At 35.7% G+C, this 20,378-nt stretch overlaps 1 protein-coding gene across 3 annotated transcripts in view; it reads left to right on the forward strand.

The window, feature by feature from the left end:
* The window catches only part of LOC135835452 (facilitated trehalose transporter Tret1-like), a 44,156-nt gene extending 24,422 nt beyond the window's left edge, over positions 1 to 19,734 (forward strand). The window contains exons 1-4 of one of the 3 annotated variants that reach the window (XM_065349712.1): positions 1,650 to 2,143; positions 4,060 to 4,195; positions 8,670 to 8,855; positions 14,948 to 19,734. In XM_065349712.1, coding sequence (XP_065205784.1) covers positions 2,108 to 2,143; positions 4,060 to 4,195; positions 8,670 to 8,855; positions 14,948 to 15,999 — 1,410 coding nt within the window. In that variant the 5' untranslated portion in view covers positions 1,650 to 2,107 and the 3' untranslated portion in view covers positions 16,000 to 19,734. Of the gene's footprint in view, positions 1 to 1,649; positions 2,144 to 2,174; positions 2,386 to 4,059; positions 4,196 to 8,669; positions 8,856 to 14,947 lie in introns of those variants that run through there. The other 2 variants (XM_065349713.1, XM_065349711.1) reach the window with 2 other exon arrangements.
* The last annotated feature ends 644 nt before the right edge of the window (positions 19,735 to 20,378 follow it).

Consider the following 20,378-nt stretch of genomic DNA (forward strand, 5'->3'; position numbering starts at 1 on the left):
AACCTTTTTTCAAAAATCTAAAATCTATCGTTTTACACACATAAATCTGCAGGGCTTTAATTTTTCAAAATTGAGAGACTGGGAGACTTTGAATGTTCGTAACCGAAAAATATGCTGATATTCAAACCTAGTCGTACCACTAAATTAGTGAGAATGAGCGCACCGTCACGAATTCTGAAAACTTAAGAGGATATTAGTAACCTGAACTTAGCATTCTTGAAAACTTCAGAAAAAAGTTCCACGCGTCATTTGGAGGGAGGAAGGAAGGGAGAGATGAACATTTTACAACTGAACCAATCAACCAATGTTTACCTACCAACTTGAGAAACTGGCTTAGCTGTTGAAAAAAAGCTGCCTTGACAATGGAACATTTGATAAATTGACATTGGACATAATAGATGATGTGTCAGATATCAAGTACTTTTTTGTCACTCTATGACATACTGATCATTTTTGCAAGTTTATTTTCATCACTATTTTTTACAAAATTTACATTTTTGCTTTTCATTCATAATGATTATTCCAATTTTACGAGAAAATTTTTTACGCGATAATTTTCATAAATCAAGACATAAAATCGATGAAATGTGCGATTTAAAGTGCAATAACCTCATTGAACATTTCAGATGTTATCGTTTACGTAATAAGACATAAGCAATGTTTTATTAGTAGCACGCTCGACTGGCAATCGAGATATCCGGATTTGATCGTCTCGTACAAAGCGAAGAATTTAAGGATGAAAAATTACACTAGTTTGACTGTTTAAGAATATAAGAACTGAGACGTCTGTAGGAGTAAACTAGTATTTTTATTCCGTATGCACATCTTGACATTTTCTTCAGGATTTAAAGACAATGTCTCGACAACAACGCGCTGTTGTTTTCACAACGCGAAACTCTACACTCACGCTCCTTTCTTCTCCTTCTCTATACTATGTAGTACAAAGTACACCTCATCAACTATCTAATCGAATGGTTCATCAAAGAGAACCATAATATTAGAAACAAAACAAATGCTTCACATTTCCGATAGGTTTGTGGATAAGGTACTTTTGCAAACAAATTAAGCCATTTGACAATCTCGTGACCTTTTGCACGAACCTTATCTCGATTCAACGTTGCAGCGATGCGATATGATAACCATCTCAATCGAATATATAGGAATCTTTCGAGTCGATTAAAATTGGCAAAATATTCGGCTACACGAGGGGCGATGAAAAAGGCCCCAGAAATCGCCAGTCAAGCCGCACCACAGCAGATAAATTTTTAATGGCGCACGTGAGACGATATTTTTCGCAACTTTTATCATATCGTAGCCGAAGACGAAACCAAGTAATTTAAAAAATCTTTATGGTCGCGTATAAAGCGTAATTGTCAATAATTCTAATCTTTATTGTTGTCTAGTACAAATTAAAACAGCTCAGATAAGTACACTTTATAGTATTATTCAACTCGACGACATTTTTCTCTTATATAATTGCTCTTTCGAATCGTTTAATGCTCGATGAAATTACCCCTAATTTTGCCCGCTGCGTATACTGAAAAAAAAGATACCGCGAATCGCCGCCAACGTAACTGAAAAAAATTTCGACTAATCGTTTTCCCTCTCGAGTATATCGAACCAGAAAAAAAAATTCTCTTCGTAATAATCGTCTAGGCAAGCACTCGAGATTACACAGATTGGAAAAAATTACTTTTTTTTCAAATCTTCCGCTCTTCTACCCCCTCCCTGCATACTCTCGTTCGTGGATAAAATTTCGAATCGTGTGCACGTTGCGTGAGTGTAGTGTACTTAATCTACAAGCTGTGCAAATTTTTTTATCAGTTTTACGCGGACGAATCGATTGATAAATAATATAACAATTTAAACTCTCGAGATTGCTGCTTTAGCTTTTTCGTTCAGTAGTCGTCGTTCATTAATGACTGAATAAGGATTTTTTTTTAATATAAGAAAGCGCAGTCTAATTACATATTTCGTTCGGACAAGTTCTATGTTTACGTACCTATCTATACTTAATGCATCCGAAACACGTTGAAATTGATTTTTACAGCATCATGTCGCATTTATCACATTTATAGAAAAAGTGGTGTAATTTTTCATATTGTAAATGGCTACGTTTCTTAGTTCTGAAATTTTCAAAGAAGTTAGTATATTTTCATTTTTTACATTTTTTTTCTTCAAATTTTAAAGTCGGAATTTTATTTTGTGTGTACGAGTTTTGTTTGTGTATTTTCTTTATGGATACGAATTTATTGCACGAATATGGCATCCATGGCTTAAACGATACCTACCTACCTGTACCTACCTACCTATCAATTGTTGAAAAGTCCATTTTCAATTTTCATCGAAGGAAAATTCTTCAACAAAATGTGAAATAGCTGACAGGTGATATTTATTTTAAAATTGTGGCTCCTCAATTTTGAGAAATTTTTTCCATTGTGGTCTACTTACATTTGAACCTCAGATTGGTGGAATATCGATTTCATCGCATTTTTTTTTTTTTTTGGAAACCAGCTCATTCCTCATCAAAGCAAATTGCATCCAGACCCCTGCCACCTTGCAAGCACAAAGTCATACTTGTTTTTTAAGCAGATGCCCAGAAACCAACACACAAGGCCACAAAATACGCGAATTCCTCTCATCCGAATAGATTCATCATCAATAAACGAAGGCTACATTAAAATTCTTCCGATTCTATCGCGTAATATATTAATTTCGTAATTATACGTACATACGTACGATTACTGAATACGGAGTTTCCCTTTTGAAATGATAACTTCTTCCCTCTATTAATCTTCATTTATGAGCTTTTTAACCTTTCTCTAAACAAATTATCAATTTACGAACACGAGTTCACCACATTAGTCTGAAAAAAATTCAATTTGTGTACCTAGTAATGCATTTGTGGGAGGGAGGAGGAGATGACGGAATGAGCTATAAGATATACGTAGTGGGTAAAACAAACGATATGTGAGTGTTCATTGAATCTAATTTATACATCCTTGACAACGAATACCTAGCTTTTTATCCTCCTAATCCCATCCTGAATAGAAATTCAAACGGTTGAGTGAAGATGTAAGAAGAGATGTACTCGACATGGCCAGGGTTATCAATTCAACTACCTAGTATAAGTACTAATCGTAATTATATACGCCTCTGATAAGGGTAATTGATTATTTCTCTCGATTTTGATAAGGTACCTACCTAATATTTTCATAAATAAAGGAGTCTGGTCGAGTTATATGCTCGTATTAAAACCAAAAGGGGAATAATTGCTCTACATCCGTGTTCATCATAAAGGGGAAAAAACGTTTGTCCCTCCTTTCACCTTCAAATTTTTGGGCAATTTTAAGAAAAAATAATTGTATCAAAATTTTTGAGCAGAGTGATGGAAGTAGGTATGAAGATTAATCTCTTTTGTACTTCTTACATCAACTTCCTTAAGGTTGCAATCTCCAATCAACGACTATTTTTATTGAATGAGAATATGAATACAAATCTTGCAGTGTACCATGTGCCTGCCTCTTCCTCATCATTCTTACGCACAATTACACGACGACCTCAACTGTCTGTATAAATTTGCACGAAGAGTAAATTAAAAGAGAAAAACACGTGAATAAGTACCTATTAGATGCACGTATGATGATGACGATTTTTTTCAAAATTTTGTTTATACTGTTTATCCTCGATAATTATGAACTTTTACACAAGACTTTACATTTACATATGTTGGAACGGAACGTTGCATCGTTACATAAATCAAAATACACAAGATTATATTCTGTACACATATCGAATGTCTACATACAAAATAATATCGCATACTTACTGAGTAATTATGCTCATTATTATATAGTCTATAGGTATATGAGTACATTATTATTGAACTTTGACCATCGCTCTCTTTGTTACTATGCACAGAGTTGAACTGCCATTTCATTGTACTTTTAACCAATTTCGATTTGTGTATTTTTAGTCAGTCGAGTTTACGTAAAAATTCACGTGAAAGTTTATTTCTAATTTTAAATATTTTCATCTCGTATGTTTTTTTTCTTTCAGGCGTATATAGCATGTCTGACCTTCACAGCTTTTATTATGGTGGCTGCCTGCAGAGGCTTCGTAGCTTTCCAATTGCCACAGCTGAAATCTCCAGGTTCCGATATACGAGTGACAGAAGACGAAGCTTCGTGGATAGGTAATGTCTGATTCGTTTTATGAGAATTTAAACCCCCCTCTCTCCTAATTTTGATGTAAAATGGGTTGGTATACCTATGCCCACTTATTACTAAAATTACTTACAAAATGATTCTGAAATATTGGTCAAATTCGAATGAAATAAGTAAAAGTTGAAAAAGTGATTTCATGAGAAATGTGATTCAGTATACAAACGATAACGTGAGATAAGAAGTAAATTTGTAGCTGAAATTTTTTCCTCCTAACAGCTACGAAAGCTTCGAAATTCAAGGTGTTGAAAGTTTTAAAATGTTTTAAAAAATTGGGAAAAATTGAGAGCAATTACTTCTCAACTAAAAGAAGATACCTATGTTTTCAAAATAGAAAAACTAATTCATTTAAAGAAGGGTTGAAAAAATGCAATACCTACCTACTTGTCGAAAAATTAGAAGTACCTAGCAATTTATGATCTCAGTAACATTTTGCAATTTAGCACAGGATTTATTTCAGTCAAAGTGTGGAAAATGTGGGGTCAGGAGGAGAGGGTTGAAAAAAATTGAATAAAATTTCTGCAAAAAATTTAGACATGATTCAGGATTTTGAAAAAATGAAATGAAATAGGTAATCAACATCATCAGTTTAAAATTAAAAAGTCCAAAACTTTTATACTTGACCTAATTTCCTAAAAATTATTGATGAGGGAGAAATGCAGTCAAGTACTCTTAAAACTAAATAAAGCAACAAAAGACAAAAAGGTGGAACCGAAAATAATTTTTGACAGTAACTTAAAATCACCGTAAGTTTCTTATTTAATGGAACATCCCAATAATCAGAGATCTATAGGGATTATAATGGATCTCTTTAAAAAAAGTTGGTTGATTTTGACTGAATTCAGCAGAAGCCTTCATTATGAGTTGAAAGTTACTCGGAAAATTTTTGAGCCCCGAAAGTACCACTGGAGGAGAGATGCGGTCCTCAAAGAGAAAGTATCATTTCCAGAAAAAATTGTGGTTTTTTCGCTCCTGTCACTACTCAACCTGTTTCGGGAAAAATGGCACAGTCTCTGATAAAAGTATTTGATATTCGACGTCGATCTATGCTATTGCAGTCATTTGAAAATGCCCCCTCTTAGAGAGCCCATTTCTTGCCTTCAGGAAGATCTCTGGAGCTGAGATTTTTTCTGTGTAAGAGATCTGAAATCTTATTTTTAAAAGTTTGTTTGTTGCAAAAAAGAAGATAAAAGGATGTTTTCAGTCTAATCTTTTAAGATTTTTAAATGTCAGTTTTCGACTTGTGCTTTTATATAAAGTATAATATGTAGGTAAAAAGTGCCCAAATATTGAGATTTTCAAAAAGGGTAATTCTCAAAAAAAGTAAAAATCATGTAACAGGTGATTTACATACTATTTACAATTGAAATTTTTTTTCGGTGGCATTGTGTAGATATGTACCACCTCGGGCATCACGTGCATATAGTTTCATGTCCCCCAACCCCCCTCCACTATGGGTCAAGTCCCCCCAAACCCCAAAAATTCCATCGTCGTGGCTTGTAACCACTTTCAATTTTTCAACTTCATCTTCAAAAATTAATTACACTGTCACTTTTTCTGAAAAAAAGGGTATAATTATATTATTGTGTGATATCCAGAGTAAATGATAGAACCAATACAAATTTTCAGAATGATACTTATACCCTGAAACCGAGGTCATAAAAAGATGTAACCAGTTTTTGCTCCATCGCCGTGGCCAATTTTTGTTTATTTTTTCCTGTCTCTCCTATTCGACTTTTTTTGCGGTGAAATGGCTACACTGTATTGTTTTAGTGATAGCAGTGCTGTGCCCATTTCACAATTAGATATCAAGGAAATACAGTCACCCCTTCTCCGAATGGTAATCTGTGAAAATTGTATAGATTACCATTTTCCAGATCCATCGCCGTGGCTTATCAGTCTCACGTTTAAAAGAGACATTTTTTTTCTTGAAAAAAAGAAAATATTTAAATGGTAAGTATTTGATGACCACAACTTTGAAAATTGAAAAATTATTGATTCTATTACCAGTAAAACAAATTTTAGTTCTTTTTTTCTTACGTCGTGGATAGTACAGTTTGGTATTTCGTCGTGGCTATCGTGATTTTTTTGTCCACGGTGAAGGAATGTAACCTTATCATGTTTGAATACTCCCATTAAAATGTACCTGGTACCTACTTGATGACCTTTTTGTGAGCTAATAAAGCCACTAATAACTGCTCCAGTTATACCTATACCTACCCAAAAGTAGTCAACAGCTTTTTTTTCAACATATGACACCGATTTTTTTGAAGCCCCTACCCCCACCCCTATTGAAGATGACTTGGGCCTGAAGTCATTTTAGGGACCCTAGGTATGCCTAGAATCAAGTACCTTTTGAAAAAAATTTGAAAAAAGGTTTTCATTTTTGAAAAATTTTAGTAGGCACTGAAATTTAAACTTTTTTTGAGAATTACTCAGTCGAAAACGATGTCTGATTCTGAATCTTTCATCTACTCTTCTTACATCCTCCCCCCTCTCTCCCCTCAAACTGATTTCTTTCCACATTAGCCAGTCGTGTGATATGGAAAAAATTCAAAGTTTTGAAATTTTGCACGAAATCGCAAAGTACGTCGAGAATTCTGTAATGCACAGAGTGCAACAACTAGAAACAAAATTTTAAAATAAAATTAGGCTTCAAGTACATATATTGCACCTTAATTGAAAACGATTATAAAATTTTTTCAATTCGTTGAAAATTATCTTTTCGATAACCTCAACTTTTCAAGCGCAAATTAAAAGTGTAATTTTTGCCTCTCAAATAAAAGATTTAAGTATATGCAACCTATCAACCTTGTAGAGCAGAATTTTGAGCTCGCAACATTTTGATCTTTTCAACGGTGAGAAATAGGCCTACGAGCAATGCAAGTTCCAGAAAATTGAGAAAATGTTTGGCATAAATTGTTTATTTTTCCATTTCGAAATGCAGCTACTAACTTTCACACAGATGATTTCACGAATCACAAAACAATAAACACCATAGTAAACTTCATAACATCCGCCTCAGTGAAATTACGAAATTTTATGAATTTATTTACCTACATACGCGAAAAATTATCAACATGCATTTTTACTCAGCAAGCAACACCGATAAGAAAATATTTTGTCGCTGCAATCAATTCTTTCAATCAAGATCGAATCCGTCCCTTTTATCTCGCTAATTCGAGAAAAACGTTTCGTTAATTTGGCAAATTCTCATTAACTCGAGTCATCGTGAGAATGAAACTTGACATAGAATAAAACAAAACAACACACACTTCATCATCGTTAGAAATTTTTCTTGCAAGGGAAAAAAAATTCCCATTAACAAATTATATACCGCCTGCAGTAAACATTCGTTATGATTTTTGTACTCGAAAGTTAAAATTTATACCATCTCGGGCGAAAATATTATACGAGCTTTTAAATCTCTCACTCGCTATGAGAGGTTTTTTTCCTACCCTGTTTTCTCACCTTACCTGTGTTCTTTTTTCCGACACTCTCGTCTTTGTTTATGCTGGGGTAATACAGCTTATCTTCTATCTTAATTAGCAAATCTTCTTACGTCAGGTACCTCTAGTTGTACGATACTTAATTTTAACAAGTCTTACACCACACAAAGGTAGTTAATTTTTATCATTAATACTTTATATATAGGTATACGTATATTTTATAAATATACAAAAGCTCTACTAAAGTCATTTCGTTACGTTGCTCTACAATAGCTAGCCATGTTTTTTCTTCGTTTTTCTTTCGCTGGCTCGTCTTGTTCGCGCCATATCTTGTCTTGTGTAATTTTATTTTTTGAAGTAAAAACTGAAAAATATTTTGCTCAAGTACCTGTAGTACCATGTAACTCGAAAGCACGCCTTGAATAAATTTTTAAAACGTTACGAAGTCGTCCTTGAGTTCTCATAGGTATAGGAAGGGAAGCAGTGTATTTCTTACCTACCTATATTTTTCCATGTTTCCATAAATGCAACAGTTCGACTTAATTTTGAATAAATTTAACCTAACATAGGTGAGGAATAAGTAACACCAAAAGATATTAACTTGAGCTCCATCCAGTGTATTTCTAATGGTCTTTTAATTCTCAGCCGTTATCACTAGCTGAATCGTCAACATTCTTCCTTCTTCTACTGTACATATGTAATGCATATGCATAATGATATCTACCACAAACGAGTTAAAATTTTAATATACGTGCGATGAAGATACACTTACACAGCACAGCTTCTTGTTTTACGTAAAACGTAAACGTTGTTAGTCGTATGCGTAAATATCACCTTTACAAGTACATAGGTCACTATCAGCATCCATGTGAAACGTACCGGTTTAATCCGCAAAGTGTGGATTTTTTCCATGTACACCGGTAACGTGGTGTACGCGACGACATGCGTTCGTCCAATATCTAATATGGTTTTTTAACGCTTTAAATTAATTTTACAGCCACGCTGACAATTTTACCTAATCCCATCGGCTGCGTGCTCGGAGGAATGCTAATGGATCTAATCGGCCGGAAGACTACCTTGCAATTGATATTTATTCCTTTTGCGGTCGCCTGGGCAATTATAGGATTCTCGGTGAATGTGCAGATGCTGTATATTGGTACTTTTATCGCTGGAGTGGCTGCTGGTGAGTGATTCTTCATGGTGTATAAGCTGATTCTCATTAGGACTCGTTGAACATCTGCTGTAGATGGTATTTCTGTAAAGGAAGTGATTAGAAGTGGTCGTCGTGGTGATCAGAACGACACTGCTGTGCCTAGAAGGTACTCAAAGAGGTTCTTCGATCTTAGCTATTTCAGAATTCGACAGAACTTTTAGAAAATTTTTGAAAATGATAGTTTTGTATGCGTGATTTCTCAGCAGGGAACTACCTGAACCGGCAGAAACGAAAATGAACGAATCAAAACTAGATCGAAAAGAGACCACCTCAGGACCTCAAATCCAAAATTTCAAGTGCAGAAGCTGATTTCTCGATTTTTGGTGAATTTTTGAAAATTGAAAAATCCGAAACATTATCAATTAGGTAATACCAAAAATAGAAAATATTGATGAAAAATGGGATTTTCTTGGAAAGTGGTTCAGATGGCGTCCCTAACTCATTTACGTCTATCGAAATTCGTAAATCCGCAATTCCAGTCATTTTGGAGCTTCCAGCGTTTTTTTTATCATTTCTCCAGAAACTTGAAATTGCTGTAGAACAGCTGAAAATCAACTTCAGCACAAATAAATCGAGCTCCGACTTATTTTCGACGTTCCGAATAGGTAAAACCCCCATTACGACCATTCTGGAGCCTCCAGAATGTACAAGTCAATGGGCAAAAGTACACATCTGAACCGGCAGACGCCGATTTTCGCGACAACCGCAAAAAATGGTCAAAGGCAACCCACATAGGCCCCAAATAAAGTTATTTGTGCTGAAGTTGATTTTTAGCCGTTCCACAGCAATTCCAAGTTTCTGGAGAAATGATAAAAAATCGCTGGAGGCTCCAGAATGACTGGGATTGCGGTTTTCCGAATTTCGATAGTCGTAAATGAGTTAGGGACGTCATCTGAACCACTTCCCGAGAAAATTCCATTTTTTATCAATATTTTCTATTTTTGGTACATATTACCTACCTAATTGATAATTTTTCGGATTTTTCAATTTTCAAAAATTCACCAAAAATCGAGAAATCAACTTCAGCACTTGAAATTTTGGATTTGGGGCTTGAGGTGGTCCCCTTTGGATCTAGCTTTGATTCGTGCATTTTTCTTTCTGCCGGTTCAGATAGTTCCCTCGTAAGCTTGGCAAAAATGATTCCTTGAAGTAACCGTGTATTTCTAAAATCGATCAAATACATACCAAAAATCATGTATGATTAGGTACAATTCCATTCAATTCAGAATAAAATTCAAGTCCGGCACCTACTTGAAAAAACTGAAACAAAATGCAGTTTAAAAAATATGGTAAAATACGAGTTTAATTACAAAATATTAAGGAAACGTCAAAACGTGTTTGAAGGTCCGTAAAAACCAAAGTACATATAAATACTTCAGTACTGAATAAATAATACCTACCTAGGATGCATCACGAAGAAAAAATTGAAATATTTTAATAAAATTCAGTAAAGATCTTCACTTTTAGCTGAAACTTGAAAGTCACCCAGAAAAAATTTTAGCTTTCGGAAGTGCCTCTGCGAAGGGAAGATATGATTCCTCAAAGAGAGAGAAATTCCGAAAAATCTAATTTTTTTGCTTTAGTCTCAACCCAACCTGTTTAGAAAAAAATGGCCCAATTTCAAAAAGTACTTACGCATACTTAATTATTCAAGATTCTGTAATGACCTGGGTTATTGCCAAGATTTTGGAATACCTCTTGAGGTATTTATCTCCGACTTGAGCGAGGATAACATTTTTGGAAGAGCATGGTCTGAAACTTGTACAACAAAAATGCTCAAATGTTTTTAGACTTGGGCAAATTTTTGAAATTCCGAAATTGGATGTTATCAGATGTTTATACCTTCTTATTTTTTAAACGAATGCAGGTACTTTTTTTGGTAAAAATGATGAAAGTCAGCAATCCCGAAGATACGAATAATATCGACATCGACTCTATCATTCTGAAGCATACGGTTTGATTTTAAGTTTTTCCAGAATTTTTGAATTTCTCCAGAAAATGTGAAAATCAATTTGATGGGCACCTAAAAATCGGTTTTGGCTCAAGAGTCACACACCTTGAGTATGTTTTATGCACCATATTTACCTAAATGGTGAAAAATACGAATAATAATCAAAAAAACACGAATCAATTCGTTAATGAACGTGTCGAAGATAAGCCAGGCCTCGATTTTCAGCTGCTCAATATGATTTTCGCGTTTTAAGGAGAAATTTAAAAAATATTGGAAATATCAATAATCTCGCTGGAGACTTCATAATGACCGGAAATGGCGGAATAAGCTTTGAGAAAGTCAATATTATCTTCTGAACTAATTTTCATTATTTTTACTGCAATGCTCAAAAAATTACCATTTTTGGATTTTCGAATAAAATTTGCCAAAAATCAAACATTTGATATGGCAGCTGACATTTAATAATGAGAGATTCAAACTAGAGGAGAAGGTACAAATATGGACCCCTCTAGCTTTTTGGCTTTAAAAGGTAGAAAAAATTATCAAAACGTTATTTGAAGCTGATGAATTACCGAATGAAAAACTTGTAAAATTTTCCAATGGTAAGAAAATAATGCACAAAAAAACAATTTGCTGATGAGAGACACCCAAGTTTGCATGGATCCGAAATAAGTACATGGATCATCGATATGCTACACTACTAGTACAATTTTTAGTACCCAGCATGACCACAGCCCTAGTTAGTTTTCTCTAAACGAAGGGGGTCCATAATTGTACCTTCTCCTGATCATTCCTGGAATTGGAAAGACTTCGAGTTGAAGATTTCTCACAAAAAAGTGGGGTCTAATAATTCATGCTTCGTTCTCAACGTGTCCGCAGACATCAAAATGACATGTCTCATTATCTAATTATGTTTTTGAAATTCCAACACAAATTAGAGGGCGAAGTTCCCTCCTTTCTTCCGTGAGCGTGCATCTCAAAATGGTGTTTTTCCTGTGTTTTTTTCATTTTGTTTTTTGAAAAATTAAATATATTTTTTTTCAGTACCAATTTTTTTCATTTTTTTCAAAACCAAGTAGGTGAGTACATACTTTTGAAATGATACTCCCAACTTTTTAGCCAAATTTTTGTAAAAAATGATGGCTATTGCGGTAGGCCCAACTTTGGATAAAAAGGTCGGGGGTCAAAAATTTTGATAGTTCTCGACGTTTTGAGCTCAGACTAGACGACTCCCGGTGTGTCAGTTTTTATATATATATTTATATGTTTATATAGAAGTTTCACCGAAACTTGAATTTTTTACTTTTTTGATCAAGAGACGTTCTAATGAATGAAATGAGATAAAACTTGGAGAATAGGGTTCTTTTGGGAGCTACAGTTGATCCTTGCAGTGGGGAGGGTCAAAGTTAAAAATTACAGAAAGGTCATTTTTTTGGAGGGGCATAATATGGCCCTAAATGAACGAAAAAGGTCCAAAATCATACCATGGGTCAGTACCTCCATTATGATCAACATATCCAAATTTCAGCTTCCTAGGTCATCCCCACCCCATTTTAAGTGAGAAAAACCACATTTTCCCCCTATTTTTGACCCCCTCACCCCTAAAATTGACCTTAGGAGTCCAAATTTTCAGCATACAATGAGAGGGTGCCCCTTGAGTGCTTTTTGTAGGTTTCAACCTTCCAAACCCATTTGACCCCTCTCCAGGGTCAAAAAAGTGGATTTTTGCGTGTTTTTTGACATTTAGCCAAGCCTACAGCCCCTCCAAATTGACCTAGAGGGTCCAAATTTTCACAGTACATTGGGAGGATGTACCCGAGGTGCCTTTTGTAGGTTTCAACCTTCCAACCCCATTTGACCCCTCTCCAGGGTCAATAAAGTGGATTTTTTCATCCATTTCACGTGCTTTTTTGAAAATTTCAACATTTAGCCAAGCCTACAGCCCCTCCAAATTGACCTAGAGGGTCCAAATTTTTACAGTACAATGGGAGGATGTACCCGAAGTGCCTTTTGCATGTTTCAACCGTCCAACCCCATTTTTACAGAAAGGTCATTTTTTTGGAGGGGCATAATATGACCCCAAATGAATGAAAAGGGTCCAAATTCATACCATTGGTCAGTACCTCTATTGTGATCAACATATCCAAATTTCAGCTTCCTAGGTCATCCCCACTCCATTTTAGTTGAGAAAAACCACATTTTCCCCCTATTTTTGACCCCCTCACACCTAAAATTGAGCTGGGGGTCCAAATTCTCAGCATACAATAAGAGGGTGCCCCTTGAATGCTTTTTGCAGGATTCAACCTTCCAACCTCATTTGACCCCTCTCCAGGGTCAAAAAAGTGGATTTTTGGGTGTTTTTTGACATTTAGCCAGACCTACAGCCCCTCCAAATTGACCTAGAGGGTCCAAATTTTCACAGTACATTGGGAGGGTGTACCCGAAGTGCCTTTTGCAGGTTTCAACCTTCCAACCTCATTTGACCTGTTTCAGGGTCAAGACAGGTTTGTTACCACATTTTTTGAAGGAGGAAGAAGAGAGTTGGGCAAAGCCCGAGGGGGGTGCAGGGGGGACGGAGTCCCCCCGCGAATATAGGAAGGAAACAGCGGAAGGAGAGAGTTGGGCGAAGCCCAAGGGGGGTGCAGCCCGCTAACATAAGAAAGAAATCGTGGAAGGAGTGATTTGGGCGAAGCCCATGGGGGTTGTAGGAGGGGACAACGTCCCCCTAAACGGAGGCGAAGCACAGGAGCGAAGCGAGGGTGCGAGTAGTTCAAGAGCCCTCAATGTTTCTTGCACAAAAATTTGGCTCTTACGTAGCGGCAGACTGCTACGACTTTTTTTCTATTTCAACAGAATGATAAAATTGAGGATACCCAGTGTAGGTAGGGTATCTAACATTGAGTTTTTTTGGGAGGGGGTGGGGAGAGCAAAAACATATTCACGCAGAAACGTAGCGATCAAATTTCGATACAATTAGGTGTGAATATCAATAAACCATACACACCTGCTTTTAAAAATTATTGCTGAAATCAAAATTGATCCAATTTCATTGATGTCTTATGTCTTATACACCTATCTATGCTTTCATGCGAATAAAACCACATTTCAACCTTCGTCTGACGCTAATAGCCCTATCCATGAAAACTAAAACAATTTTCCGCCAAAAAAAACTCGCAATTAATCAAATTCACTTCAACTTACACGTAATTTAACCAAATATAAAGTATATTTGTCTTGTATAAATGTATTCGAAATTGCTCGTAACTATCTCACTTTTTGAACATCGAAATTACTCAGCTGATTTAATTGCATTTTTTTGGCGTATTTTCACAATTATCATTTTCGACTTTTTTCTCAGTAAGAATAAAAAAATTCACGCCAATTAAGCGTAATTTTTTTTACAAATTGCAAAGTGAAAAAAAACATACGTAAGTATTGATTACATAAGCACACATTTTACGCCAGTTGAATACCTATCATTTTCTTTGCAATTTTCAAAAAAAAAAAAAAAATACTGATTGCACATAAGCACATTCTTGACGTAAAAAAATCAGTATTGCTTAACATACTTATTACGCGAAAAAATGGCATTTTCAGTAGCAACATCGTTGTAATACAAGTAACTGATAAAGATAGGTATTTGTTTTGGCGGAGTAATCCATTTCTATATATTTAATAAATCATCCGTAAAACTACTAATTTATGTGGGAGATAATACGGCTAAGTCTTGATAAGAACATGGTAAGATTCAAATACTTGCCGTCTACGATTTTTCTGACGTTTTGATATTTTTGTTTACATAAAGAAAGAAAAAAAAAAGAAACATTTCTCAATTTTTCTTTTCATTTCATAATAACAATGAGCTAGGAGAATGTGATATTCGAGATATGATGACTATGCATATTTCTGGCATTGGCAAGTACTATAAGATAATTCATATGACGAGATGTCTACTGCATCGACATCGCCTACGGTTGATTTATAAATTCAGTTTGATTATTAGGGATCCCTCTATGTACGTAGCTTATCTTAACTAAGCACCTACATACTGTACATATTTCGAAGTAGGATATTTATAATAATAACGCACGTAAAAATGTTATTTTTTCAGGCGCTTGTTACTGCAGTTCTACGTATATAGCCGAGGTTTGCTCACCAGAACACCGAGGACCTTTACTGGGATTCCTCGAGCCCACCTACACCTTCGGAATCCTGATATGTAACCTCTTAGTACACAATTTCGGCTGGAGAGTGTCAGCTTTGGGTTTCATAATCGTCTCATGCGTATGTTTCGTGTTACTCTTCTTCCTGCCCGAATCTCCCTCGTGGCTGGTGACCAAAGGACGCAACAAGAAAGCCCTGAGTATCCTAACGTGGATACGAGGCAACCCCGGAGACGCTGAACGAGAAATCGCCGAAATCGAGAACTCGCTAGGATTCTCATCTAAAGACTCTAAAACCATAAGTGGCAGCTTACACGCGGTTATGAAATCGTGGAAACCGCTAGTGATGCTAATAGGCTTGGTGACACTACAGAGGGTATGCGGATGCCCGATTTTGGAAAGTTATACGGTCGAGTTTTTCGGCCATCTAAAGCTACCGTTTGATAGTTCCTTGGCGGCCATTTATCATTCGACGACCAATTTCATAACCAGCTTTTTCACACCATTCGCCGTACAAAAAACACCCCGACGAGTGCTTTTAGGTGTAACTAGTTTTGTAATGGGTATCGCTATGTTGGTCGTAACCGTTTACGAGATGAATTTTCACGGCGACCAAGCCCAGCCCTATTTTTGGATCGTATTGGCCAGCGTGTACATTTACGACGTCGCCAGCACCTTAGGAGTGCTACCTTTACCTTTCATCTTATCGGGTGAATTATTCCCGACGAAAAACCGAGGTGCTTTGAATGGTATCTACGGATGTTTCTCTTTCCTCATATCGGCCGCCGTTGTGAAAACTTTTACACGATTTCTAGACGCTATCGGTATCGTGAACGTGGTATTCTCTTACGCGATCGTATGCTTTATTACTATCGCCTACGGTAAGTTCATTCTGCCCGAAACTAGTAACAAAACGTTACCGGAAATACAAATTAAATATTTCAACAAAAAAACAAAAAAGCAAGTCGATGACAATACCTATGTCGAAGAACAAGCCTAAGAAATTAACACGAAGAAAAAATTACGCTCTTGTACCCGCGTCTTCTCTTCTTCATCGTTGTCGTCGTCGTTCTCGTTGTCATCTTCAAATCTCGTCATCTGAATCCTTCTTCTTTTTTTTCCTATCGTGATCTATTCCTCGATGAGATTTCTTTTCAGAACCGTGAACCGCGCTGCCGTCGACGACAACTACTACGCAGTATTTTTTTCAATTTATTTACCCGACTCGAATTAATATTGTCGTCGTTGGTCGCGGTGGCAAAATGGATCAGCGTATAGAAATTAATTTTACCTCGAGGATCGTCACTGTATCTTGTGCACGTATCTAATAGAGCGGAAATTTGAAAAAAAGAAAAGAAAAGAATGGTATTGATGAAACAGTTTTGAAGCGTTGAAAAAGAGTGGGTGTCATCCCCTTTGTTCCTCTGAAAGTTTGGATTTAATATGAAAACTTTCCTTCCTCCTCCAAGACTGTGGATTTTATCAGAAGAAACCACTAATTGTAAAATTCAAGGCTATTTTCATCGATATTCGAGTGAAGGCGTAGATACAATATATATAAGGTGTCCTAAGCGGACCTCCATCATGTTTTGAAAATCAATTTTTGGGAAAAAATTTTAAAAAATGACATTGATTAAAATAGGAAAAAAGTTTCGCAGTTTATCTTGACTTTTGAAAGGATCAAAATGTAATAAGTAACTCTAAAGAATGATATTTTTTCAAAAAAAACTCCGGTAAAGTAATATTTTTTTTTGGGGGGGGGGAGAGCAAAAAAATGTGAATGGCGATTCACAATTTTAAGGGAAGAATACTTGATTGACAGGCTGATAGCGAAATTAAATATATTTAATTTTCTCAGTCAAATTTCCCACGATGGAGAAATTTTAAGCGACTCACAGCAGTAATTTTTTTTGAACTTTTTGCTCTCTTCTCGTTTTAAGGATAAGGTATTGTTCATTCGAAATTTTCAAAATCAAAATCCCCCCTCCCCCCTCCAAAAGCAAAGATATGCCTGAACGTACCTATATATTGTGGAAAAAAATTGAAATCAGAAGTATTAGGGTTGGGGATTAGTGTACTGAAGAAGATAAGATGAAACATGGTGAATTTTTGCGTCCTCATTTTTTTGCCAAACAAGGCGCTCGCTTGTTTTTGAAAAAATTTCAAAAATTTTGTGAAGAATGCTACAAAACAGAAAATTTTTTCGCCATAATAAAATGAAAGTGCATCAAAATTTTATGTAGTCGAGTGAAGGATTGTCATATGAACTCAAAAAAGCAATGAACAAAACCATAGGTGGTCTGAGTGAATTTTAGGTGGGGCAGTCAACAGCAATAATTTCGAATTTGCATTCCAAAAAATGTCAAATAATTTTGAAATTTTAAGAACAGTGGTTTTGAGCAACAAGTTGACATTTTACATCAATTTTTTTAATGAAATGTAATGAATATTTTTCAAAATCAAAAGTATAGAAATCGAAAATAGGCATGTTGTTTGAAATGTTCACTAAATTTTTCGCAGAAATGTTTCCCCATAAGGTACCCAGCTACTCAACTTGCCTAATTACATTTTTATTGGTTTTGAAAAAATACTTTTTCCGAAATTTTTAGCTGAGCTTTCACTTGAAAAAAAAATATTGGTTTGAAAAAAAAACGAAAAATTACATTTGTGTCCCAAAAACTGGAGAATCTAAAAATCTGCTGGAGGCTCCAGAATACCTCATAACCACCACAATTTCGCTCAGAAGGTTCAAAGTAGGGTACAAACCGAATTCACATCTTTTTTATTCACCCGTTTGCAGGATTTTTCCATTTTTTTCTGAAAGGTATTTTAATTAGCAGAAACCGATTTTGAAAATAGTCCCTCGTTGGCGTAGTAGGTAGAGCCGCGGACCTCTGTTCACGAGGTACCCGGTTCAAACCCAGCTACAGAGGCAAGCTTGTGCGTGTAATTAAAAAATCTTTCGTGCAATTATCAACATTACACGCCAAGTACCGTGGGACTACCAGTTTAGCCGAGCTAACAGATAATGCACGCCATCTGTTAGCAGAATCAAAAAGCTGAAACTGGTTCGAGCGTCTATAGAGGTCAACACTGAGGAGCTCGGGTCTCTAAACTACCCGGCTAGCTCCAAGGTGCTTGTGTAGATGTCACTAGAAAGCAACGGGAAACTACTAGTGGAAGCTCGAAACAACGTCGATTCCCTAGAATAATCGCAGTGGCAATAGGCATACGCCTCCACCCTGTTAGGGTACCACAAAAATGCGATTTCCAATGTCCTGTAAAGGATAAGGAACCACGACGACGACGACGATTTTGAAAATACGAGCCAAAATTGATCGAAAGGGTCACGAAGACAGTAAATCCAAATTTATACCCACAGAATTTCATTTTGAGTTTATTTATGGAAATTTTTCAAAAACGGGAGCAGGTATCTGAAAGTGAAAACATCACCAGTCAACTCATAAGGTCGAAAATAGGGTATACTTAAACCAATTTCAGCATTTTACTCTAATTTGATTAATTATTGATTTTTTTCATCCAAAACATGGGGGGGGGGTTTGAAATATAAAAATTTTTCCAAAAATCAAGAAACAAATTTCAGCAGCTGAAATTTGCCCTATTGGTGTTTTTACTTTTTTGGGATCCTTTTTTGATTCCTCCTTGTCCATTTCAAAATTTTTTTGATTCGGTTGGCATCTTGTTGTGTTAAAAATCTGAGAATTTGTGTTTTTTCATGAGCTGCTTACAATATTCTTGCGATTAATTTTTGAAAGTTATTGCTGAGTGTTCAAGTTTCAACTCCAGAAAAATGGATATATTCGAAATTAGTGTTACCAGATGTGCATTTTCAGGTGTCGCATCCATTTGTAAATACAGAAAGTTTGAGAATATGTTTTCATTTTTGAGGTGAGAATATTCTGAGAAATTCCCTAATATGCGGGAATCATTAAAAAAACGCTTGATCGACCAAATGGGCATTTTTTTCGAAAAAAAAAACCTTTATTTTCTCCTGTTTGAATTTAAAATAGGTAATTAATTCACTGGCAAATGTAAATTTTTCGGTCTGTGTCAAAAGATCTTCCATGGAATGTTTCCTCTTTCGAGTTCTTACTACTTAGCTTAGAATGGAGAATAGGGGTGCCTGAGAGACTCAAAAAGAGAGTCCTTTCAAAAAATGAAAGTTACTTTTGTGAATTTGAATGAATTGAAAAATAAAATATGCCCGATAGTTGAACTGTTTCATCAATAGTCGTTTTTCTGAGAAACGTGAAAATAACCAGGAAAATAATTTATGCCAATTCGAAGCTTTACTAATACCTGTACACATACTTACATTTACCTACCGTATGGTATTTGACGAATCGTGCAACAAAATCTCACACGACTTCGCACCCACATCGCGAAAATGAATTGACAATTTCATACAGAAGACAGTACCTCGACGACAATCAATTCCCATCCTTATTCCTCTTATCGTCGTGTCACTCCAAACGACGAACCAGGATTGTTGGTTTTTATGTTCCTATATATGTCTTTTTTTCTTCTTTTTTTTTGTCGTGTAAATCTCTGTGTACGTATTTAGTGAGATGATGATATGTAAGTAATTAATAAAATACCTAGGTATGTGAATTTTTTCATACCATAATGTTTTATTATTATCGAGTGTTTCTTTCTGTGTGAATATTAGAATTACATGTAATCGTTCTTTTACGAATAAAGTATTACTTCTCTTCTCAGCTGTTATCTATCACGTGATATCGGGGTCATTGATTTACTTGGGTCGAATGGTACGAGTACTCGTGATTTTAGATTTCATTGTGTACACAATACTCAAAACGACTTTCGCAATATTGATCTACTTATACTTGAACTATTTTCAAATGCTTAAGCTAATTGCACGCAGCGTCAGGTCTCGTCGATAACGCAGGGGTGCAATAATTAATCATTATTAGAATCCCTGTATTGACTGTGAAGTGTACCCAATGGCTATTCAAGTTATACGGTAGTCATCATTTTGAAAATTAGTTACGAGGGTTGAAATCATATAGGCTATGCTTACATTCTGCGTTGAGAAAGTCAAAGCTACCTACGTACAACTTTAAAGGTAGACGATGGTTCTTATCTATTGAAATATCAATTATCTATAGGGGAGTTGGCCAATCAATTCCGTAAGTTCCTCAATCAAATCTAGACCACATACTATAGGTATACGTAAGTTAAAAGCAGCATTTTTGTACAAAAGATGAAACCGGGCCTCTCTGCTCACAAAATGGCAAACTTACACACACAAAAAAATACTGGACGTATTTTTTCATCCCAAGCGTCATCAACTGCAAATCCCTATCTTATAAATTACCCACACATTTATTACCTATT

Source organism: Planococcus citri, chromosome 2 (genome assembly GCF_950023065.1).
Source record: "Planococcus citri chromosome 2, ihPlaCitr1.1, whole genome shotgun sequence".
Lineage (NCBI taxonomy): Eukaryota > Metazoa > Arthropoda > Insecta > Hemiptera > Pseudococcidae > Planococcus > Planococcus citri.